The sequence below is a fragment of the Pelophylax lessonae genome (genome assembly GCF_965119305.1).
Source record: "Pelophylax lessonae genome assembly, chromosome: 11".
Classification (NCBI taxonomy): Eukaryota; Metazoa; Chordata; class Amphibia; order Anura; family Ranidae; genus Pelophylax; species Pelophylax lessonae.
This window is the reverse complement of record NC_138778.1, coordinates 51045709-51071448: the sequence shown is the minus strand read 5'-3', so window position 1 is coordinate 51071448 and position 25740 is coordinate 51045709. Positions and strand designations below refer to the sequence as shown.

At 46.1% G+C, this 25740-nt stretch overlaps 1 protein-coding gene across 1 annotated transcript in view; it reads right to left on the bottom strand.

Annotated features, from left to right (window-relative positions):
• Window positions 1-17701: 17701 nt before the first annotated feature.
• The window catches only part of RBL1 (RB transcriptional corepressor like 1), a 98440-nt gene continuing 90401 nt past the window's right edge, over window positions 17702-25740 (bottom strand). The window contains exons 17-22 of the mRNA XM_082271896.1: window positions 25488-25664; window positions 24843-24914; window positions 24626-24713; window positions 22552-22703; window positions 20800-20964; window positions 17702-18425 (exon numbers count right to left, since the gene is read on the bottom strand). Of these exons, the coding sequence (XP_082128022.1) occupies window positions 18258-18425; window positions 20800-20964; window positions 22552-22703; window positions 24626-24713; window positions 24843-24914; window positions 25488-25664 (822 nt within the window). The 3' untranslated portion in view covers window positions 17702-18257. The remainder of the gene's footprint in view (window positions 18426-20799; window positions 20965-22551; window positions 22704-24625; window positions 24714-24842; window positions 24915-25487; window positions 25665-25740) is intronic.

The following is a 25740-nucleotide window of genomic DNA, read 5'->3' as shown; positions in this document are numbered from 1 at the left end:
ATACTTGTTTCGCACTTTGCCTGTTGCCATATGTAGACGTGATATCCAAAGGTTACAGGGTAAACTTTTGTCCTTCATCTGGGGGAACAAGAGACCCAGGGTGAACAGGAGAACGCTCTTGACCCCTAGAAACAGGGGTGGCTTGGGAGTGCCGGATCTGATGAAGTATTACTATGCGGCGCAATTGGCCCAATTGGCTAAATTCCACTCTGGGGGCCCCCATCCTATCTGGATGCAGCTGGAGGCACACTCTGTCCCGGGTAAATTGATATCTCATTTATTGTGGCTGCCGCCCAGAGAGCGCCCCCCTGTATTGTGCCCGGCACTTTCCCACTCGTTGGCTGTCTGGGACAGATTATCCAAAGCACATAAGTTCAAATCGCTCCACACTCCCCTAGCACCTGTTCTCAACAACAGCGTGTTCCCCCCGGGTCTCTCTCCCAGCTCCTTCCAATGGTGGACAAATAAGGGGCTTCTAAGGATAGCGGATCTCTGCGACCACAGGGGCGTTCTGACGAAACAGGCATTGATTGAGAAGTATGCTTTACCATCATCTGAATTTTATCGTTTTAACCAAATCGTACACTTTTTAGGTACTTTGTCTCAGGTTTCTGACTTAACTACTATGACTCCCATGGAATTTCTTTGCCGGAATTATGACAAGCTTCGCGGCTATATCTCCATACTCTACAATATATTGTCTGACTCTTCTGTGAAGCTGCCATACATGGTTCAGTGGGAGTCCGACCTGCAGGAGGGCATTGAGCTGGTCGACTGGTGAACTATGGCTCAAGCCGCCTCCAAATCATTGATCAATACCTCCATCATTGAAGCGAACTACAAAGTCTTGTTGCGCTGGTATATGGTGCCGACGAGAATCTCGAAGTTTGTACCTGGCGCATCTTCTCTGTGTTTCCGTGGCTGCGGTCAGGAAGGAACCATGTTCCATATCTGGTGGCAATGCCCTAAGGCGCGCCCTTATTGGATTAGGGTGTATAACTTTATATACACACTTACACAAGTGAACCTGCCTAAATCCCCTCAGCAAGCTTTGCTGGGATTGAAGGTGGATGCTGCCGCGGGGGCACAGAGAAGGCTTATTTCGTTTATTTTCACGGCTGCCAAGGTAACGCTAGCACGATCCTGGAGATCTCCAGTTCTGCAGTTCGACCAGCTCCGCCATAAACTTACATGGATAATGCTCAATGAACGTATGTCGGCCATGTTAAATGATAAAATTAAGCAGTTTGATAAGGTGTGGGAGCCATGGCTCCGTTATCTTACCGGAAGTAGTTAATGGAATCTGGGGCATCGGGAGTTCGGGGACAGGGGGGGGGTGGCTGGGCGCGGTCCTGCTAAATTTTCTTTCTATTACCTTCTTTCTTTCTTCTCTCTTGCTATTCCTCCTTTCCTATTCCTATCTCTTTAGCCTTACGGGCAAGTACCGTTCGCTCAGTTACACCTTCCAATGTTTTTACCCCATGGGCAGTTATATGGGCAGCACTGGGGTCAGATTGTGGCAGTGGGCTGAATGATCTATATTGTTTTTTGTGTTTTTTTTTTTTCTCCTATCTGCTGCATTGGGTGGTTCGTGATCCCGATGCCGGTCCTGCTTGGGTATTGTCCGGTACCCGGTTACACATATGTCAATTTTTCACGATGTATGGCATATGTTATGCAAAGACTGCCTATACTACCAGAACTTTCTTCTTCAACATTCATGCATTGTAATTGTAGTAGGATACTTGAAGCTGTTATGTTCATGTTGACGGTACTCTTTTCTGTACCTTTGAAATTTCTGTTTGTCAATCTCTCATGAAAACCTTTAATAAAAATTATTGTTAAAAAAAAAGTGAATCAGCCTTACGAAAAGAGTCAGTAGTAGCCAAGTACACCCTGATCGCCCGAACCACATCCAAGGAGTGTAACACAAACTCCCGAGGATGACTGGGCTTAGGACACAGGGAAGGTAAAACAATATCCTCATTCAAATGAAACTCTGAAACCACCTTAGGAAGGAAGGAAGGAAGGAAGGAAGGAAGGAAGGATTCGGACGAAGAACCACCTTATCCCTATGAACCACCAGATATGGGGAACGACAGGACAATGCGGCCAGTTCCGACACCCTGCGTGCAGAAGTGATAGCCACCAAAAAGGCCACCTTCTGGGATAAGGTAAGCCAGGGAATCTCCCTAATATTTTCAAAGGGAGGTTTCTGTAGAACCGACAACACCAAATTAAGATCCCAGGGCGGCAAGGGCGCGCGCACCGGAGGAGCCAGGTGCCGTACCCCCTGGATGAAACTCCGCACCAAGGACTGAGTAGCCAGAGGTTTCTGAAAGAAGATTGCTAGCGCTGAAACCTGACCTTTGATAGTGCTCAAGGCCAGTTTCTGCTCAACCCCCCGTTGCAGAAAAGCCAATATCCGAGCCACCGAGTAAGAACGTGGAGGAAACCCAAGGGATTCACACCACGCGATAAATGGATTTTTGTAAGATCTTACCGTAAAATCCTTTTCTCTTAAGCTCATTGACAGACGTAGTCTTCTTGATTCTCAAGAGCTGGGTTATGTAGTCTCCGCAGGAGTAGGACTAGGCAGAAAGACAAAACGTTCTGGCTCCACCTTAGGGGCAGTCCCTGAGGGTATATCCTCCCTCTCTCTGCTACAGGGAATCAGTTCTGTTCTAAAGCAGTAACAGAGAATTTAACCCAACCCAACTCAATGATAGAGGGGCGGGTACTACGTCTGTCAATGAGCTTAAGAGAAAAGGATTTTACGGTAAGATCTTACAAAAATCCATTTTTCTCTATCGCTCATTGACAGACGTAGTCTTCTTGATTCTCAAGAGCTGGGACATCCAGAAGCAGTGCCACAAATGAGGGGTGGGATTGACAAAAATCAAATCCAATCTAGAAGGCCCAACCGGTGCCAAACTAGAAGTTTTAAAGGCTCATTATAAACAAAGAATGAGACTAAAAAGAAAAATTTCCAACGGAAAAAAACCCTCGAGGCAGACCACTGGTCTCCTCAAATGGCGGCCTGCAAAACCTTGCGGCCAAACACGGCATCAGATGATGCCATTACATCAACTTTATAATGTTTTGTAAAGGTATGCACCGACGACCAGGTAGCCGCCTTGCACACCTGGACCACTGACGCCTGATGGCGAAAGGCCCATGACGCACTAAGCGCCCGAGTGGAGTGCGCCTTAACAGGGAACGGGGGCTCCCGACCCTTAATAGAATAAGCCTGTACCACCGTCTGTCTGATCCATCTGGAAATGGTCGCGGCAGATGCAGGCAACCCCTTTTTGGGTCCATCCGGGATCACAAAAAGTGAATCCGTCTTGCGAAACGAGTCTGTCGTTTTCAAGTATACCCTGATCGCCCGGACCACATCCAAGGAGTGTAAAGCAAACTCCCGAGGATGACTGGGCTTAGGACACAGAGAAGGTAATACAATTTCTTCATTCAGATGAAATTCTGAAACCACTTTTGGTAGGAAGGATGGATTCGGACGAAGAACCACCTTATCTCTATGAACCACCAGATATGGTGAACGACAAGATAATGCGGCCAGTTCTGACACCCTGCGTGCAGAAGTAATAGCCACCAAGAAGGCCACCTTCTGGGACAACGTAGGTAGAGGAATCTCCCTAATATCTTCAAAGGGAGGTTTCTGAAGAGCCGACAACACTAAATTAAGATCCCAGGGTGGTAACGGCGCGCGCACTGGCGGAGCCAGATGTCGCACCCCCTGGATGAAATTCCGCACCAAGGAATGAGTAGCCAAAGGCTTCTGAAAGAAGATAGCTAATGCTGAGACCTGACCCTTGATAGTACTCAAGGCCAGTTTCTGCTCAACCCCTTGTTGCAGAAAAGCTAATATTCGACTAATCGAATAAGACCGTGGACGGAACCCCAGAGGTTCACACCATGCAATGTAGGACTTCCATGTACGATGATAAATCTTTCTGGAAGTCGCTTTCCTTGCTTCAACTAGAGTAGGAATAACTGAAGCTGACAACCCTTTGTCCTTCAGCACCTGGGTCTCAATAGCCAGGCCGTTAAAGCCAGCGATCGTAAAGCAGGATGGAAGATCGGTCCCTGAGACAGTAGGTCCTCCCTGAGAGGAAGTCTCCACGGGACGTCCGCCACCAGTCTGACCACGTCGGCGTCTGCGTCTGCGGTCTCTGCTAGAGGATCGCGGGAGCGAGCCACGAATCTCTGAACTTTCCTGTTGAATCGTGATGCCAACAGATCCACATCCGGGGTGCCCCACCGTAGGCACAACTGGTGGAAAACGTCTGGATGGAGGGACCATTCCCCCTGATCCAGAGTCTGACGGCTGAGATAATCTGCCTGCCAATTCTCCACCCCCGGAATGAACACCGCAGAGATCGCTGGAACAAATCGTTCCGCCCAGCGAAGAATGCAAGCCACTTCTTTGGCCGCTCGGACACTCTTGGTGCCCCCCTGGTGATTGACATAAGCCACGGCCGTGGCATTGTCCGACTGGATCCGAACCGGGCTGCCCTGGAGCTGCTCGGTCCAGTGAATCAGACAAAGTCTGATCGCTCTCAGTTCCAATACATTTATCGGCAACCTGGATTCTTCCGGGGACCAAAGTCCCTGGACAGATAACTGACCGAGAATTCCTCCCCATCCGGATAGGCTGGCATCCGTGGTCACTATCGTCCAATATATTGGCAGAAATGACTTTCCCTGGCTGAGCATCGGAGACCGAAGCCACCAGACCAGAGACTCTCTGGTCTGTTTGCTCAATCGGATCTGATTGTCCAGGGATTCCGGATTCCGATTCCATCTGAGAAGAATCTCTTGCTGAAGAATTCGGGTATGGGACTGGGCAAATGGGACTGCTTCGAAGGAAGCCACCATCAACCCCAGAACCCTCATGCAAGTCCGAAGGGAAGACCAGCTGTTGGATAGTAACAACTGGACTGCTGATTGAATCTTTCGGAGTTTCCCTACCGGAAGGAAAACTCTTGTCCTGACTGTGTCTAGAATTAGACCCAGATATTCGAGCCTCTGGGTGGGAACCAGAAATGACTTTTGCTGGTTCACCAGCCACCCGAATTCCTGTAAAGAAATCATAGTAATTTCTATTTTTTGTAGCAAGGTCTGAGGAGACTCTGCATGAAGCAGAAGATCGTCTAGGTAACCAAGAATCGATATGCCTCTTTGGCGCAGTAGTGCCAACATTGGGGCCAACACCTTCGTGAAGACCCGAGGAGCCGTGGCGAGACCGAAAGGTAACGCCACAAACTGATAGTGGTTCTCTTCTACGGAAAAGCGTAGAAACCGCTGATGTCCTGCGAAAATGGGAATGTGAAGATATGCGTCCTTGATGTCTATGGACGCTAGGACATCCCCTGGATGCAGGAAGGCTGCTACTGTGCGAATGGACTCCATTCTGAATCTTCTTATGTTGACAAAAGAATTGAGTGCCCTTAAGTCCAGAATTGGACCCACTTTGCCCTCTTTCCTGGGTATTGTAAATAGGTTTGAATAAAACCCCTGAAAACGTTCTGTCCAAGGAACGTGGACTACCACTCCTTGTTGTAGTAAATCCGTGACTGCTCTCCGCAGATCTTGTAAACGATCCGGGGATAGTCGAATATTGGAAGGGAAGAATCGCGCCGGTGGGAGAGATCGAAACTCGATCTTGTACCCTGACCTTATGACTTCGCAAACCCACTTGTCCGGGATTCTGGAAAGCCATGGATCCGGGAACCGGCGAAGACGTCCCCCCACCCCAGTTATGGGTGGGGGCGCACCTTCAGGCTTTGGACGATTTATCTTCAGGTCTGGAGGGGGCGGGCTTTTGCTTGCCCGACCAACGACCCCTGACGCCTCCTGAAGGAGCTTTGGAGGACTTAATTTTTTCACCCGCGGGACGAAAAAACCTCTTGTGAGCAGAAAAAGAAGGCCCTCGTCTTTGACGAGTTCCTTTACCTTTAAAATTTTGCGGTAAAAAGGTGCTCTTTCCACCCGTGAGATCCTTAATGATCTCATCTAAGTTGGCTCCAAATAGACGCTCTCCTAAAAAGGGGATATTAGCCAATGCTTTTTTGGAACCTTGGTCGGCTAACCAACCTTTTAGCCACAGTGTACACCTGAGAACCACTGCTGAGACTGATGCTCGCGCCAATAAAGGAGTGGCGTCTAACGCCGCATCACACACAAACTGTAACCCCTGTATCATTTGTTCCAACAAATCTGATACCGCCTGAGGGACCTCTTCTAAGTCCCGGCGTAACCACTTGGTCCATTCAGTTACAGCCTGCGAAACCAGACCAATAGCTATTATAGGTCTGAAAGCTGATCCAATCAAGGAAAACATGGTGCGAGACATAGCTTCCATCTTGCGATCCACTGGATCTTTAAAAGACGGAGCGTCTTCTAGAGGAATAACCGTGGCTTTATTCAATCTAGCAATTGGTGAATCCACCACAGGTGGTTCTGTCCATTTCTTAATGAGGGTTTCCTCAAACGGATAACGCCTGTTAATGCGTCTAGAAATAGTAAAAGTGCGTTTTGGCAGACGCCATTCTTCTTCGATTGGATTGCCAAAACATTTGGGCAATGGAAAAACCTTTGCCACTTTGATGCGTTTTTTAGTCCCAAAAGGGATTTCAGTTTCAGCTATTTCCGACGGAATACCCTGTAATCTTAAGGTTTCTTGAACAGATACAATGAGTGCGTTTACCAACGCTTCCTCTCTGGCTATGGCTGATGCCAAAACATCCTCCTCACTGTCTGAAGAGACAGTACCCGAGACACCAATCCCAGATGAAGTACCTGCAACTGCAGAAATAGGCTCAGAGTCTGAATCCGAGGTTTCAGATAATAAGGGGTTAGGCGGGGGTCGCTTTCTTGCGCCCTGTCCCTGACAAGCCACTTCCACCCGGGACACAAAAGTTTCCATAATAGCTGACAATGATTCAATCGTCAGTGGGGTGCTGGAGGATCCTGCAGACCCCTCGAGGGGATCCGGAGGAGATACATGAGTGGCAGGGTCCATGTTAATTCAGGACACCTTTGCCAGAAAAAACAAAAAAAACTTTTTTTTTTTTTTTTATGTGTCTCCCCCTAGCGCAATAGCGCCCCTCAGAGTACCTGCTTCTCGATCCCCACAGAGAGAGAGAGGGACCCCCAAGGCTCACCAACCGATGCAGTGAAGTTTCCAACCAACTGCAGTCAGCGTCTGTCTTTTACAGACTGGAAGGAGCTGTTGCTTTTTCCCGGGTAGAAGGACGTGGCTCCGCCCCCTGTGTACGTCTTCCGGCGTTCCCAGCTCTCCACGAGGTAGCTGGGCTCATGAAACATGGCCGCCCCCATACAAGAGACATAAGACTCCAAAAACATGGCGGCCGGCGTGACCTGAGGACATACATGCACTTGGTCTACGGCAAAATGGCGGCGGACCGCCGAAATCGTTTTCCCAGCACATCCACCTGCATCTCTGCTAAGTGGCGATATATGGATCTACAGGAGATACACTACAAATAAGGTAGGATTATACCTCCTATGTCTGCTGTAATGTTACAGTCTGCTGGGTAGAGTGTTAGCTCTCAAACCAAGTCCACTTCCCACAAACACATACTGTATTTCCAAGGGGGACTTTTTAGTGTCAGATATATACTGACCATGTATGGAGGGGCCCATAATTCATACTGCCTCATAACGAGGAAAGAAAAAAGGGAACGTTTACTCACCATACCAAACCGACAGGCACCCTCTCTTCACAATACCCTCTCCACCGGGGTGGGGGGTTGTGGACCACTCCGGACGCCTCGACTCTCTGGTTCCTGGCGTCCAAGCGAGCTTTTAACTCGCAAGGTCAGTCCCTCCACTGGGACTCCGTCGCGGCCGACCCAGCGCGGAGCTCTGGTCTGCACGCGCTCGTAGGCAGAAACCGGGGTGACCACTGGATCTCAACATCCAGCCCGTCGCCCGGCCCCGCATACTTACTTGAATGTGTCGCGGCCGACCAAGCGCAATGCAATGGTCTGCGCGCGCTCGTAGGCCGGCTGGGGTGACCACAAGTGTCGCCCAGTCCGGCGTTTTTGCTTGAAGATCTCACAGGAAAAAAAACTACCTAAAAAATGTTTTTTCTAAAGAAAAAAAATCTTGCCAGGACCAAAAGATCCCAGCAAGGAACTTAGGTCCTTACTCCTGACTAGACAGAAAAAAACTGATTCCCTGTAGCAGAGAAAGGGAGGATATACCCTCAGGGACTGCCCCTAAGGTGGAGCCAGAACGTTTTGTCTTTCTGCCTAGTCCTACTCCTGCGGAGACAACATAACCCAGCTCTTGAGAATCAAGAAGACTACGTCTGTCAATGAGCGATAGAGAAATAAGACTTCCATGTGCGATGATAGACCTTTCTGGAAGTCGCTTTCCTCGCTTTAATCAGAGTAGGAATAACGGAAGCCGACAAACCCCTGTCCTTCAGCACCTGGGTCTCAACAGCCAAGCCGTTAAAGCCAGCGATCGTAAAGCAGGATGGAGGATTGGTCCCTGAGACAGCAGATCCTCCCTGAGAGGAAGTCGCCAAGGAGCGTCCGCGACCAGCCTGACCAAGTTGGCGTACCAGGCCCGACGAGGCCAGTCCGGAGCCACAAGGATGACTGGAATTCCCTCCACCTCTATCCTGCGAAGAAGTTTCGGCAGCAACTTGAGAGGAGGGAAGGCATACAGTAGCTGATACTGCCCCCACAGAGCGACCAGCGCGTCTGCGTCGTCCGCCAGAGGATTGCGAGAGCGGGCTACAAACCTCCGCAACTTCCTGTTGAGCCGAGATGCCAACAGATCCACATCCGGGGTGCCCCAACGAAGGCACAACTGGTGAAATACCTCTGGGTGAAGGGACCATTCCCCTTGATCCAGAATCTGACGGCTGAGGAAGTCTGCCTGCCAATTTTCCACCCCCGGAATGAAAACCGCGGAGAGAGCTGGAACAAATCTTTCCGCCCAACGAAGGATGCCGGCCACTTCTACGGCCGCCAGAACACTCTTGGTGCCCCCCTGGTGATTGACGTAAGCCACGGCCATGGCATTGTCCGACTGGATCCGAACCCGGGCCGCCCGGAGCTGCTCGGTCCAGTGAACCAAAGTCTGATTGCTCTCAGTTCCAATACATTTATCGGTAACCTGGATTCTTCCAGGGACCAGAGCCCTTGAGCAGATAGCCTGCCGAGAACCCCACCCCACCCGGATAGACTGGCATCCGTGGTGACAATCGTCCAATAGATCGGGAGAAATTACTTCCCCTGACTGAGCATCGGAGACCGAAGCCACCAAACCAGGGACTCCCTGGTCCGCTCGCTCAGCCGGATCCAATTATCCAGGGAATCGGGATTCCGGTTCCATTTGAGAAGAATCTCCTTTTGGAGAATTCGGGTATGAAACTGGGCAAACGGTACTGCCTTGAAGGAAGCCACCATCAGTCCCAGAACCCTCATGCAAGTCCGAAGGGAAGGCCAGTTGACGGACAATAACTGAGTCGTCGACTGAATCTTCTGGAGTTTCTCCGCAGGGAGAAACACTTTTGCCAAGGATGTGTCTAAAGTTAAGCCCAGATAGTCCAGCCTCTTGGTGGGGACCAAGCATGACTTCTGCAGGTTCACCAGCCACCCGAACTCTTCCAAAGAGATCCTGGTGATCTCCAAGTTCAGCAACAGAGAAAAGCGGAGACTCCGCACGGAGAAGAAGGTCGTCCAGGTAGCCTAGAACCGATATGCCCCGCTGTCGCAACAGCGCCAAAACTGGGGCCAAAACTTTTGTGAAGACCCGGGGAGCAGAGGCGAGACCAAAGGGTAATGCCACAAACTGATAATGGTTCTCTCCCACAGCAAAGCGAAGGAAGCGCTGGTGTCCTGCGTAAATGGGAATGTGAAGATAGGCATCCTTGATGTCTATGGACGCCAGAAAATCCCCCTGAGGCCACCACTGTGCGAATGGACTCCATTTTGAATTTTTGCACCCGGACAAAACAATTGAGCGCCCTCAAGTCCAGAATTGGACGCACCTTGCCCTCTTTCCTGGGTATTGTGAACAGGTTTGAGTAGAACCCCTGAAAACGTTCTCCCCAAGGAACCGGAACCACCACTCCTTGTTGCATCAAGTCCATCACTGCCCCCAGCAGAGCCTTTAAGCGATCCGGGGATAGTCGCATATTGGAAGGGAAGAACCGCACCGGTGGAAGTGATCGAAACTCGATCTTGTATCCCGACCATATGACCTCGCGAACCCATTTGTCTTGAATTCTGGAAAGCCACGGGTCCGAGAACCGGCGAAGACGCCCCCCCACCCTTGATATCTTGACCACTACAACCTTCAGGCTGTAGTGGTCTTATTTTCAGGTCTGGAAGGGCCGGACCTTTGTTTACCCGACCAGCGCCCTTTGAAACCCCCTGGGGGGGCTTTGGAGGACTTCGCCTTATCACCCGCCCCAGAGGAATGAAAAAACTTTTTATGAGCGGAAAAGGAAGGTCCCCATCTGCGACGAGGTCCCTTACCCTTAGTAGCCCGTGGTAGAAAGGTGCTCTTGCCTCCAGTGAGACCCTTGATAATCTCATCCAAGGTAGCACCGGACAGGCGATCCCCTTGAAAAGGGAGATCAGCCAAAGCTCTTTTGGAAGCTTGATCCGCCGACCAGCACTTTAACAATAACATGCGCCGGAGGACCACCGCCGATCTCGATACACGCCCCAACAATGGAGCGGTGTCCAGGGCGGCGTCACAGACAAACTGTAGCCCTTGTACCATCTGCTCCAGCAAGTCCGCTACTGCAGGGGGGAGACTTCTCCCCTCCAGGTCACGGCGTAACTACTTGGTCCATTCTGTCAATGTTTGTGAAACCAGAGCAATGGTAAACACTGGCCTAAAGGCCGACCCTGCCAGAGAGAATATGGAGCGGGATATAGATTCCGCCTTACGATCCACCGGATCCCGAAAAGGACAGAGAGTCCCCCAACGGGATAACAGTAGCTTTATTAAGTCTGGAAATCGGCGAATCCACCGACGGTGGTACCGTCCATTTTTTAAGGAGGGATTCTTCAAACGGGTAGCGCCTAGCAATCCGTTTGGAAATACCAGGGGTTCGTTTTGGACTGACCCACTCCTCTTTAATTATATCATTAAACATTTGGGCAAAGGAAACACCTTCGCCATCTTGGAAGGCTTGCGGGTACCAAAAGCAATTTCAGTATCAACTGCATCCGCCGGTGTAACCTTAAGTCTTAAGGTCTCCCGGGCTGAGACACAATCAGTGCATCCACCAGCGCTTCGTCTTGCGCTATGGCGGAGGCAGAAACGTCATCCTCACTATCCGAGGAGACGGGACCCGAGACAACAGCCCCAGAGGAGGGACCTGCAGCAGCAGCGACAGGTTCAGAATCCATATCTGATGTATCAGACGAGATAGGGGTAGACAGGGGTCGCTTTTTAGCCCCCCGTCCCTGACAGGCCACCTCCACCCGGGCCTTACTGATATTAATCAAGAAGTCTGCGTCTGTCAATGAGCGACAGAGAAAATTTGATTTTTGACTTACCGTAAAATCCTTTTCTCTTAAGCTCATTGACAGACGCAGTACCCGCCCCTCTAGTTTGAGTTGGGTTGGTATGAGTCTCTGACACTGCTTTGTTACATAACTGACATCCTGTAGCAGGGAGAGAGAGGATATACCCCCTGGGACTGCCCATAAGGTGTGGCCGGAACTTGTTTTCCTGCCTAGTGTCCTACTCCTGTAGGGGGCAGTATAACCCTACTGATATTAATCAAGAAGTCTGCGTCTGTCAATGAGCGACAGAGAAATCAGATATTCAGCGACAGCAGAAGGAATATGGAAAGTTCAATTCATATGTATGCAGCTGCCCCATCCAGCACACAAACAAGGCTGCTCAGGCATTTTCACTTACCTTCTTCCTGCCGCCGACTGAAGGAGCCTTCACACAGAGATGCCGGCGGCCCCGCGGACACCGGCCTGACACCCCCCCAGTGCGCCCTGCGAACACCGGCCTGACACCCCCCAGTGCGCCCCCCCCGCGCGTGCGGGGACAGTAAGTGCACTACCTCGGTTTCAGCGGAACAATCCGCCGCAGAGTTCCCAGTCTATTCATATCGAAGAGGCTGGTGACCAGGCTTCAGCTGTGCAGTGCGCTGCGGCTGATTAATCCGCCCAAATCCGAAACAGAGAAAATAGTCCACTTACTGTCCCCCGCTCCCACAGAATACAGGGGGTCCGGAGACATATTTTAAATAAATAGTTACACAATATTCCATGACTGTTCCAAAACTTAGTGGGGTTTACTCATTTTCCATAACTTTTCCAGGCCTGGAAAGTTTCATGTCAAAATCCTATGACTTTTCTAGGATTTTCATGACCGTACGAACCCTGGACAGTAGATCCTCCCTGAGAGAAAGTCTCCAAGGAACATCTGCGACTAGCCTGACCAGGTCAGCGTACCAAGCCCGGCAAGGCCAGTCCGGAGCCACAAGGATGATGGGAATCCCTTCCGCCTTGATCCTGTGACGAAGTCTTGGCAGATACTTGAGTGGGGCAAAAGCATACATGAGCTGATACTGACCCCACGGTGCCACCAGCCAAAAACCTCTGCACTTTCTTTTTGATCCGAGATGGCAATAGATCTACTTCTGGAGTGCCCCAACGAAGGCACAACTGCTGAAACACCTCTGGCTGGAGAGACCATTCCCCTTGATCCAAGGTCTGCCGACTGAGGTTATCTGCCTGCCAATTTTCCACTCCTTGAATGCGAACGGCGGAAAGAGCTGGAACAAAGTGTTTCGCCCATTGAAGGATGCTTGCCACCTCTAAGGCCGCAAGGACACTCCTGGTGCCCCCTTGGTGATTGACATAAGCCACAGTCGTGGTATTGTCTGATTGAATGCGCACTGGACATCCTTGAAGATACTCTGTCCAGTGGACTAGGCAAAGCCTGATCGCTCTCAGCTCCAGAACATTGATCGGTAACCTGGATTTCTCCGGGGACCAGACCCTTTGAAAAGAAAGCTTGCCTAGAACACCTGCCCACCCGGACAGACTGGCATCCATGGTGATCACTGTCCAATATAGGAGGAGGAAGGATTTTCCCTGTTTGAGCGCCAGGGGCCGAAGCCACCATATCAGGGACCCCTGGTCCCCTGGCTCAGCTGGATCTGGTTGTCCAGGGACAATTTAAAAATTTCTGCAGGTTACCACCTTAGAGTTACAGAGGAGGTCTAGGGCTCAAATTATTTCTCTCGCTCTAACGATTGCGGTGATACCTCACATGTGTGGTTTGAACATAATTTACATATGTGGGCGGGGCTTCCATATGCGTTCGCTTCTGCGTGCGAGCTAGATGCTTTCATTTTTTTTTCCCCATTTTATTATTTTTGATTTTTACACAGTTAAAAAAAAAAAAATCATCATTTTTATTCCTATTACAAGGAATGTAAAGATCCCTTGTGATAGAAATAAGCATGACAGGACCTCTTTATTGTGAGATCTGGGGTCAAAAAGTCCTCAGATCTCACAAGTACACTAAAAAAGCAAAAAAAAAAAAGGGCTCTTAAAGCCGGTTGCTAGGCAACGACGTTTGACGTCGCTCTGGTCCTCCAAGGCCCTGGAGTCGAGTGAGGGCCATCTTGCCCTCACTTGACTTCCTGTCTAAGAGGATCTGGGACCGGATCATTTTCCCCGCTGCCGGCGCGTCCGGTAAGTGGGGAAAAGGAGCACCGCCGCACCGTAAAGGTGATCCCGTGGCGAATCTGCCGCTGGGACCACCCTTACCTGAAAGCCGATCGCCTGCCATTTTTAAAAATACCGGAGTTATGGCAGCTATCTGCTGCCATAACCACGGTAATTAGCTTTAAATGTAGTGACTTACATCTGCGGTGGGCGGTCGGTAAGTGGTTAATGAATTTGTTCAAAGTTTTAGGACAGGCCTGTTTTGGAAGAAACAGACAGACACGCTGCCAAAGGTCAATTAGTGGTTTTATGTCTCCGAGTTGAGATAACGGTTCTTTTGAAGTGTAAAACCTATGCATTCCATGAGTTAACTGAGGTACGGTCCGGGAGGGGGGAGAATATCACTGCGTGTATAACTGTTCTGCCACAGAGAAATAAAAACAAACTATTCTGAAAAGAATAAAAAAACTGAGACCCAAGTCCCAGCAGGAAACCTAGGTCCTACTCCTTCTCTAGCCACTTGCCGACCGCCGCACGACTATCTACGTGGGCGGTCAGCCCCTCACAGGCAAAGTGACGTAGGTCTACGTCGCTCGCCTGTGAGGGTTTAGGGAGCGAGCGCGCGCCGCCGGAGGCGCGCTCCCGCTCCCGCGTGGTCACGGACCCCCCCGCGCGCGTGACCGGCGGACCCGATCGCCGCCGGCCACTCTGCGATCGGCGGGGGAGAGGGAGATAGTCAGGCAGCTTGTGTAAACAAGCTGCCTGTCATTCTCCTCTCTGTATGAGAGCTGATCACATGGATCTACTATGTAGATCCATTGATCACTCTGCATACAGTTGAAGCCACAGCCAATCACAGTTAGAATCACGCCCCTAGGGACACATACAGCCCCTCCCTCTCAAATAAAGTTAACCCCTTCACTACCAGTGCATTTTTACAGTAACAGTGCATATGTATAGCACTGATTACTGTAGAAATGTCACTGGTAACCCCAAAAGTGTCAAAAATGTCAGTCAAGGGTCCGATCTGTCCGCCGCAATGTCGCAGTACCGCAAAAAAAATCGCAGATCGCCGCCATTACGCGTTAAAAAAAAAAACAACAAAAATGACAAAAATCTTTCCCTTTGTTAGTAAACGCAATAACTTTTGCGCAAACCAATCAAAATACGCTTTTTGCGATTTTTTTTACCAAACATAGGTAGCATAAAACAAATTGGCCGAAAATATTAAAAAATTTTGATTTTTACATTTTTTTTGGGGGGAATTTCATATAAAAAAAAGGGAAAAATATTGCTATTTTTGCAAAATTTACGCTCTTTTTTTGTTTATAGCGCGTGATCAAAAAATCGCACAGGTGATCAAATACCACCAAAAGAAAGCTCTGTTTGTGGGAAAAAAAGGACGCCAAATTCGTTTCGGTACAGCGTCGCACGACCGCGCAATTGTCCGTTAAAGTCACGCAGTGCCGAATCGCAAAATGCCCTCTGGTCGTTTAGCAGCCAAATCCTCCGGGGCTTAAGTGGCTAGGAAGAAACAAACTGGTTTGCTGGAGCAGAGTGTGTTTGGGTTGTGCCTGTGGGGACAGCCCCATGGGCGTGGATTTAAAGTTTTCCTGCCTAGAACTACTCCTGCAGGGGGCAGCATAACCCAATGGCTAATGCAGAGCTGCGTCTGTCAATGGACGATAGAGAAATAGTGTTAAACCTTGCATCAACTTTAGGCACCAGGCATGGGTTAACCAGTTTTCGATCAAAACCTAAACCTATATCTGAACAAAGAGACATTTTGGAACAACCCACATAGACTGTTTTCTCCACAGCTGGCCATCCAAGTATCTCATAAGGTGGGTGCCAGGACAAAAACACAGGGGGCTAGCGCAAGAGAGATGGAGAAAGCTCCTGAAACCGAATCAGCACAGGTAGATCTGCTAATCTGAAGTGACATAGGAAAGTTTAGAGTGATGGAGCTGGGGGCCAAATTTAAGTTTGTAATACTGAAATGTCGCTCTTTCAACCTAAATGTCTTAAAGTGGTTCTAAAGTTACGTGTTGTGCCTCTCAACCTCCCTAAACACTTACCTGAGTCTGCACTCGTTCCAGTGCCAAGCCCAGCTGCATCTCTTCTCTCCCCTCTTCCTAGTCCCACAGGACACTAAGAAAGCAGAGGGAGCCATTGGCTCTTGCTGCTGTCCAAACACAGCTCAGCAGCACACCAAAACCTGGGCCCCAAAGCATATGGCTTGCTATGGGGGGAGACACAGTGGGGGCCCGAAAAAGCATATAAGGGACAGGTATACCAATTTATTTTAATGCAGAAAAATAAAAACTTTAGCCTTTACAAATCACTTTATGGGCAAACTACCCAGGAGTTTGCAAGAATTCACAAACATCTACCACTTTTACAAGAATAGTATGAGAAAAGCATCCGTTAGTGGCATTCCAAAAGCCAGGATAAAGATAGGTTTCATACAGCTGCAAATCTAGAGGACAGCTATAGCAACTATGTGGAGAAGGTTTCATTCTATGGCAGAGCTACTGTAGAGCAGCTGAGGGAGAAATTTATTATTCACAAATGTAAATGCAGTAAATCTTAATGCATAATCTGTCTCTGCCTTGCTGTGTAAAAAGTGCAAAATGACCCCCATTCAGTCTCATTTTTTGTGCTAAATCTGCCACAGACCTAGGCAAATCTTTGAGTACCTGCCTAGGATTCCCTAAGAAGGGGTCACTTATACGCAGGAGGAAAAAAAAAAAAAAAAAACCCGTGCCATGTATATACTTTGCTAAGAGCAAAGCAGCTTGATTTGCAACTAACATCAGAAATCTTCCCATTGGCTCCTGAGCATGTGACAACATTCCATTGGCAAGGCAAACCATGCCCCGCCCCCCCCCCCCCTTAATTCCTATGTTTACACCACCAGTGATAAGTACCCATTACTTAGAAATGCATACAACCTTGATCCCTCATTACATGCAAAACATGTATTCATAAAACAGGCAACAGCAGAAGGGAAAGAAAGGAGCCTTTATTGTACATTTATACACATGTGCAAATGACAAGAAACCCGAGACCCTTAGAGGAGTCTTTAAGATATCACTCCACATAGGAATCAGACCAAGAAAAATTCATTATGTACAATTCAGAAAAAGTTATTACAAATATAACGAATGTGTAGATACTACACAACATTGTCTAGCTTAAGATGCACAATAAAATGAGTCTGTTGAGATTCACTAATAAAAAAGCGGAATATAAACTGGGCAAAGTGTTTGCTGCAGAAGACTAAAATACTTTGTTTTAATAAAAATATACACTTCTCACATCTATAGCTATTGTATGTACTTGGCAAAGCTACAGTGTCTTGAGAACGGTACATTCTCAATCAACAAGAGAATTATAAAACCATACTACAGATTGCTAAAACCATGTTTACACATGAGCTTGCATACAACTATTGAGATATTGCAATGCAGTATGCTACTTTACTTAACTCCTATTATGCAACATTGCATAATTTTATATTTTATGAATTATTAAGTTATGTCTGGGCAAAAAAACATAGTACATCTTTGTATTGCGCACATATTCTCTTTGTTTTGTTTCTTTAGTGGGGCTGTAAGTACCAAAAATACCTGTTGATCCTATCAGAAAGCCAGTGAGCTTTCTGTCTGCTGCTGCACTGAAATCCCAAGTAGTGGCATTTACCATTCTCCCTGCGGACTGGAAAACTCCAGAAGTGCTGACAACACTGCTTAGGATTATTTCCTATGTACTGTAAGACTACAGTTCCCATTTGTCAGTGCAAACAGGAAATTTAGAAAGGCATTTTGGAGTAACATTTTCCTGTACCTGCAGTGTTTTTAAAAGGAACACATGGATGTGTGCATGTAATGCATATTGTTTTCCCCCCTAGACATACACTTAAACTTCACAAGATTAAACTTCCACTAAAGCAAATAATCCACTTAAAACTGATCAATTCATTTACCCAGAATTCCATACTGGGTATAAAAAGATCTTGCAACTAAAACAGGTAGACTGACCCTTAAAGTAAAAAAATCCAAGATTTGTAGATTGTGCAAAAAAGTGTAATAAAAATTCCCAGTAGTAACTGCTGGGCTTCTTAGGCAGGGTCCACCTGATAAAAAAAGGCAAGGCACTTTGTCATAATGCTTAAAGGGAGCTCTTGCTTGTGTTATAGCACCCAAATTCATATATTAATACTCAATTTCTGTGAGAAGAAAATGCAGAGTCCCATCTTTTGACATTTTTACATACAAGGAATTAATGCCATCGACAAAAGATACTAAATGATTAACACTGTGGGGCCTCCTTTATAGAATTTTTAGGACAAGAGAAGTAAAGATGTTGGTCATGGCCACCAAAATACTTGCTACTCTTCCTAAAATGAGCTCTTAAACATTTGGCTGCTAAGGTCAGCACTTTCTTTTTTTTAATAAATAAGTCCCAGTGTAGAATTTGAAGCCGTAGCATAGTGCAATGTGCATGTAAAAGGACGCACCCACAGACTCAGAGCCATTAGTGGTTAGCTCTTTCACTAACAACATCCTGAAGACGTTTCAGCAAGGCGTCATCATTTTCCTGGCACAGGCGTTTAGCGGGGGAATCAGAATCGCTGTCAATTGTTATTGCTCGTTTACGGCTTCTCTGGTCCTGTTTAATCATGCAGTTTATATCCATCAGGCTCTAAATTGAAAAAGGAAAGTAACTGTCAGTCAAAAGACCAAAAAAACAAATAAACACAAAAACTCAGCGTGGCTTTCCATAGTGTATGCTACATACAACCATGTACTGCTGCAAAATATAAAAGACTACAGAAGTAAATGATAAATCCATTAGGACTCTTACAGAAAAGGGGGAAGTTGCTGCACAAAGCTGCGTACTGCTTGACACAATCATACGCATTATGCTATCAACACTTCTATGGGCCAGCGGCTCTGCCTGCTCAGCGGGAGGGTTGTCCACTGATAACACACTCTCCCCTATGGGAGGTCGGATGTAAACAGACCACTGGTTTGTTCACATCTGACTAACATCCCATACAATAGATGGATCGGGAACAGATCCTCCATCTGCCTGGTTTTTAGCAGATTGGATTGGATGTCGGCAGGTGTACGCACATGTCTGTTTACATCTGCCTCTCCATAGAGGACAATGGATGGTCTGATCGGGGAGTGCCTAAATAACTGACATACCGGATCAGTCCACCCGTGTGAAAGAGCCCTAAGGTTAACAGAGTGGTACACTTTCTCAGCTGAGCAATAGTTTACCAGTCCAAAAATTAAAAGTCTGCCCTAGTGCCCATTCACGTTAATTGGAGAGCGAGAACTGGCCTGTGGTAGGCCTGGTTATTGGAGGCTGTCCAACAAGCACAAAAAAGTACATCATTGTATCTGGAATTAAAAGATAACTTTGTGAAGCGGTTCTTTGACTCTTCTGCATTCACGCTCCAATTTAAGACCCAAACTTAAACACTTGCATAGAGCCCCCGCTACAGAGATCTCAACTATGTGGCCCTTGACTGCTTTCTTAACTGCTCACCTTATTCATTCCTATGGCTCTACAATCCTCTGCCTGACTGAGGCTGTATTAATGGAATGAGTGGGACATGAAATGTGCTTTATTTTGCAAAAGTTGTGCAGTGCCAGGCAAGGCTGACAGTGAAGATCTTCTGAGTGGAACTTACTAAGTGTTTGAGTATGTGGTTTACACGGAGCTGTGAAAGAGGAAGCTTTAAATTCCAAATTTCACAAAAAGTGATGTCATACTAATGATTGTATTAGGTTGCGAAAAAAAAACTTGATAGCCTGCATAAGACCACCTTATTAGAAGCAATTAAAAAAACACATTTTACATCTATCACTATTTATAGGATCATAGAAAGTCCATGTGTAAATTAATGAATATTTCAAAGTTGTGTGTGTGCAGTTCAAGAAATCCTTGCGATAAAGGTCGTTCTCCTTGTATATGCAAATTAGTAAAATGATGTGATTTTGACTAACTGTTCTAATACAAAATAACAAATCTGATCTCAATTGTAATCGGGGTCTCTCGCCTTGACTATTGTAACTCCCATTTCATAGGTCTACCTCTCCATAGGCTATCCCCTCTTCAGTCTGCCATGAATGCTGCTGCCAGACTATCTACCTTACCAACCACTCAGCATCTGCCACCCCTCTTCCCTGCCAAAACCTCCAGTGGCTTCCAATTGCCCAGTGAATTTAATTCAAAATACTAACATATAAAGCCTTTCACAACTCTACCATAAAATACATTACCAATCTTGTCTCCAAATATCATTAATTTGCATGTTATTTGTTGCTGCATAAGAAACTCATTTTTCTTTGTCAGTTGAAAATCCATTTCTTGACACACCAAGTGTTTTATTTTTCACAATGATTTCTTGATTTGGCCGCACACAGTTCAGATTCCCTACATGGACTTCCATGATCGCATTCATAACAAGGACAGAGTGAGTGACGTACCTTTTTTAAATTGCTTTAAAGCGGTTGTAAACCTGAAAAAAAAAAAAACCTGCAAGACAAAGGCATAATGAGCTAGTATGCATCGCATACTAGCTCATTATGTATTACTTACCTTAGAACGAAGCCCTGACACGGACCCCTGGACACCACTGTGGGAGCTGACATGATCCCTCGGCGTCTCTTCCGGGTTCGGCGGCTCCGGTGCTGGGATTGGCCGGAGCCGCAATCATTTTCCGGCAAGCTCCCGGCATGGAAACCTGAAGGTCCACCGGACCTTCAGAGCACATGTGCCGCTCGCGTGAGCGGCTGCATGCAGTGCAAATATCTCCTAAACCATGCCGGTTTAGGCGATATTAATTGTACCTACAGGTAAGCCTTATTATAGGCTTACCTGTAGTTAAAAGTGTCAAAAAGCAGTATATTACCGCTTTAAATAAGGTGATGTTTTGCAGGCTATCAATACATTTTTTTGCAAAACTATATTATTATATTACAAACTATAATTATTTTCTGTATAATTTTGGTTTATACAAATTACCTCCCCTTTTAGAATATTATTTCGCAGAAGAACTTACTTTAGATGGACTTCCATTGAACTTGTAGAGAAGAGCAGTGCGGGGGGTCAGGCAACCAGTGATCTTGTGCGGGGACACATAAATCGAGTGTTGCTGAGAGACACGGCGAGGGGAAACAGGTCGCTGTTTGATGCTCGGGAATGGAGAAAGAGGAGGAGCCACAACCTAGAAAATATTTATAGTACACATTGGAAGTGGCAAATAAAGATGGCAGTTAGTAAACAAAACGGCTTCATTATAAAAATGTATAATTTTACAAATTCAAATTCTGATTTACTGAAATGTATTATTTATATTTCAAGAACCTGCGGCAAGAGAGGTTCCTAGAATGTGGACTATTTTTGTTTGAGGGGCACTCTAACCCACAGCATCTGCTTATTGTAACAATTTGATGAACTATGATCACAAGACAATTAACGGTTTGCTGTAATTACAATTACTCTTTGATCAATTTTATACCATGACACACAGCAATCTGTATACTTAAAGTGATTGTAAAGGTAGAAGGTTTTTTATCTTAATGCCTTCTATGTATTAAGAAAAAGAAACCTGTGTGTAGCAGCGCCCCCCCCCCCCAATACCTACCTGAGCCTCATCTCTATCCAGTGATGTGCAAGAGTGCCTCGGCCGTCCGGTCACTCCCTCTTGATTGGCTAAGACACAACAGCGGCGCCATTGGCTGCTGTCAAAACAGTTAACCAATCAGGAGAGAGGGGGGCAGGGCCAAACTGGGGCTCAGCTCAGGTGCCCCCATAGCAAGCCGCTTGCTGTGGGGGCACTTGACAGGGAGGAGGGGCTAGGAGCGCCGGCAATGTACCCTGAGAAGTGATGGATCAAGATTGCTCTGTACAAAACCACTTCAAAGGGCAGGTAAGTATGACATGTTTGTAATTTTTAAAGAAAAAAAAAAAAATTACTTACTCATCATTGAAAGCTGAACTATATCACAACACACAGCAGGAATAATTTCACAAGAAAGTCTATTTCCTGTTCTACAAAATGTATCCACTTACCTACTGAGCACTTTCACCCCCTTCCAGCCGAGGCCAGTTTTCAAATTTTATCGCTGTTACACTTTGAATGACAATTGAGCGGTCATGCAACGCAGCACCCAAACAACATTTTTTTGTTTGTATGTTGGACCTTCATATGTCGGACCTTCAGAGCGCCGGAGATGTCACCGGCTGCATACAGTTTGAATTTCTCCTAAACAGTACAAATTTAGGAGATACTCACAGTAGCTACAGGTAAGCCTTATTATAAACTTACCTGTAGGTATAAGCGGTGTAACAGCGTTTACAACAACTTTAAGTGCACAAGGTGCAGGTCACCTAATGGATCTGTTTTATGGAACTCCAGAAGGATAGCTATCACTATAGTTCCCAGAGCTCTGACGCTGGACCTTGTATTCTCAACTCCTGCAGCTGCAAAGTCGCATTTTGTGAACTTTTTCACAAATTACAAAGGCTTCTTCGAATAGGCAGGAGAGAGGTGGGCAGAGATGTTGTGTGAGAACAGAATTAAAGACATAAGTCCACACAGTGGCAATGCACCTCATCAGACTTGACTCATAGCATGCCTGCACATTTATCAAAGTGGCTGAATTCCAGGAGTTCGCCTCAGTTGAAAGAATGTTTACAGATAATTTCATGCCACTTTAGAAAATAACTGGATATATGGATTAGGTGCATATTTTACATATCTGGCATTAAAGTAATTTTTTTTTTTGTGTGCAACATTAAAAGCTCATACCAGATGTTCACCGTTGATGGCTGCATATTTGAGTGCAAACATTTTAACTCGTTCCACGTAGACGTTGTTATAAAACGTAATGAGATCTCCCCTCTCTGCTTGGTTGTCAGTACCATCACTAACATTGTTTACGTTCTGAGAGTCATCAGATTCTAAGGGGAGAGAGAAAGAATTTACTGCAGACAAACACATAAGCAATGGAGTTGTACACAGATAGTAAATGGGAAGGTATTAGCATCTGGTATTGGGAGTAGAATGCTGACAATTAGTTATAACTGTTATAAAAACGGTTACAAAAGAGTAAATCTAAAAGTGAAGGCCTAGCCAGTCAAAAATTAAGAAACAATTGACAAAATAAAAAAAAAAAAAAACACTCTTCACTCCCGTTTTGCCTGTTATCATAAAAGGCAAAAATTTAAAGAAAACCTATAATGGTCTAGTGAAGAGGCGTATTGTCCAAAAAGGGGAGGAGCACTACCCTTTTGCTTAGGGTCTGTCCTCCTGGTGAAGGGGCTTAAACTTTACTTTTCTACGTCAATGAACTTTCAGCGAACCTATGATAAGTTTTGGGTCCTTTTTTTCTTGTTAGAAACTGATGCAATATACATTTTTAAATATATAAACTCTGTGCACCCATGAGAAAGGATTCCCAGAGCATTATGGTTTCTAAACAGCAGAGCCTGCTTGCTTTAGGATTCCTTGTGTCTTGATATAGAGCTCATTAATTTGCGCTTGTTTAAATTTGAACTACTGAGTTTGGTAAACAATGAGCCAAGAGGAGCCTGGAGAAATTCTGAAAAAGAGCCGAGAGCTCCATTGCATAGAAAAGTAAACAATTATATTTATCTTCTTCTAGATCGATCTTCTACATTTTCTTTTCTTCTTCCAAATTATATTTATTTCATATTTTAAAGCATGGGTGTCCAACCTTTTGGCTTCTCTGGGCCACATTGAGTGTAGAGAAATTTTCTCGGGCCGCATATAAAATATATACTATAGTTAAGGTATATAAGTAATAAAATGACGCTGCGCCCTTACCGCGCTCCCCCCCCCCCCCCCGCACTAATTTAACACAACTAGAGGATGATCAAATGAAATGGAATCAGTATACAGAGGCTTACTTCTGAGAGATAATAAAGGAACACTCTAACCACCATGACCACTTCAGTGATTTGAAGTGGTCATGGTGGTAGGAGTCAGAAACACTGCACATGCTCGCCCCCCCCCCTCCCCTCCGAGGCAGCCTCTGCCTACCGTTAGTTGTAAGTTGCTGTGGCCGTGCCCCCGACCCGACTTCCTTCCTCCCCAGCAAAAAAAAAAAAAAAATTGTCAGGGGGCAGTGGGGGCTGCATTGCCTGCGGTTCCGGGCCGCAGGTTGGACATGCCTGTTTTAAAGGATAGGTTCACCTTTGGGAACATGGTATATGTTTCACATGATTTTAGGGTGGAATATTTTACATGTTCCCGGTGCTGCAGCGGCTGCCCCCTCCCTGAGGCAGCAGTACTGCAACTATTTGAAAGCAGGGGGGCTTCGCCCCCACACGGCCGCGTCATTCAGACACACAACTCCATGTGTCTGAATTACAAGTCCCAACATCCTTTGCGGCTGTCAGCTTGTAGTTCTCAGTGAACTACCACGGCGTTGTGGAGCGCCGTGGTAGTTCATTGAGTCATCCTGTCAGGGAGTATCAGCGTACCCGTACCGGATGTACAGGTAAGCCGATACACTGACATTGTGCAGGAGACCTGCATGGCATCAGTGATCTGCTGAATGTTTTTTTAAACTATATACAACTATATAAACTTTTTTTAAACTATATACACAAAAGTAAAATACACACAAAGCTGATTTCCCCATTCACAAGTTCAAGGTGGATGAGGAAATCCTCCATGCTGTGGTATTGTACTTTGACAGTGGGACTCCTCACACCATCAGGATACACTGGCTCATTGGCTGAATGTGCTAATTGAGCAGGAATTTTCCAACAAGCCCATTTATAAAAAGTCAGTCGATAGAACCGTCCAAAATTCTGAACCGTGTATGGCCAGCTTAATGCAATTTCAAATTTCTTACCACAATCAATCATTTCCACATCTTGGCTGGCTCCAACTTCATCTTTTTCCACTTGAGGAACCTTCTTCAATAATACATTTCTATACACCTAAAGACAGAATTATTTCCCATCAATGTTAAAATGCACATACTGAACTTGAACACTGGATTTATAAGCTGAGCAAACTCGGCAGAGCTGTAGAACACCGATGTAAGGAGGAGTTGTTCATGAACTTACATGACTCTGAGCTTGCGGCTGATTTCTGTAACATTTCATAATATCTTGAAACAGTCGCTCTTCTTTTGTGATCTGTGGGGTCATAGATCAGCAACACAAGTTATATATGGTAAAAATAAATGAAACCCTTAATGCCAGACAAAACCCCAAATAATGCAGAAAACTGTTTTATTTAAAAACAAAATGAATCTATTGCTGGAAAATGATGAACAGCAGCTACACAGCAATTACAATTGCTAATGCAATTCATTTTATCACTGTTTACGCATTTACTTAAAGCCTAAAAAGCTGCCATATATGTTCTCTGGCTGCATACTCGTTCCAAAATAGTAATGTCACTTGCTCAGATTAACCCTAGTGATAAAGGTATGATTAAAAACCATACAGCACTTCCTAATTTTGGGGAGACGATGAGGAACTTCTATGAGACAAAAAAAAAAAAAAAAAAAAAAAAAAAAAAAAAAAAAACACAACTTGAGGACAGCACTAATCTAAAAACACAAGCATTTTTGTTATTGTGGACTGCCCAAGCTCCTAGCTTAGAATGGCATTCCAGGTCACAAGACATCTTGGAATCTCTTCTATAAGATTAGGAAATTCTAGAGAACCACGAGAAAAATAAATGCAATAAGGAAAAGATCTAACCTTTGCCATAATGTAAATGGCACAAAGTAACAGCTGATCAAGATGTCTGTCTTTCATTAAGTCTGTACAATGAACCAATGAGTATTCAAACAACGTCCAAATTTTACGTCTCAGATCTTTGGGCAAATCGAGCTTTAGGCACAGGTCTCTCAGACGAACACTTGCCAAATGATAAACCTAAGAGTAGGCAAGGAAGATTATGCATTACTGAAGATATCACAAACCTTTACTGCAACTAGAGTCACTCAGTCTA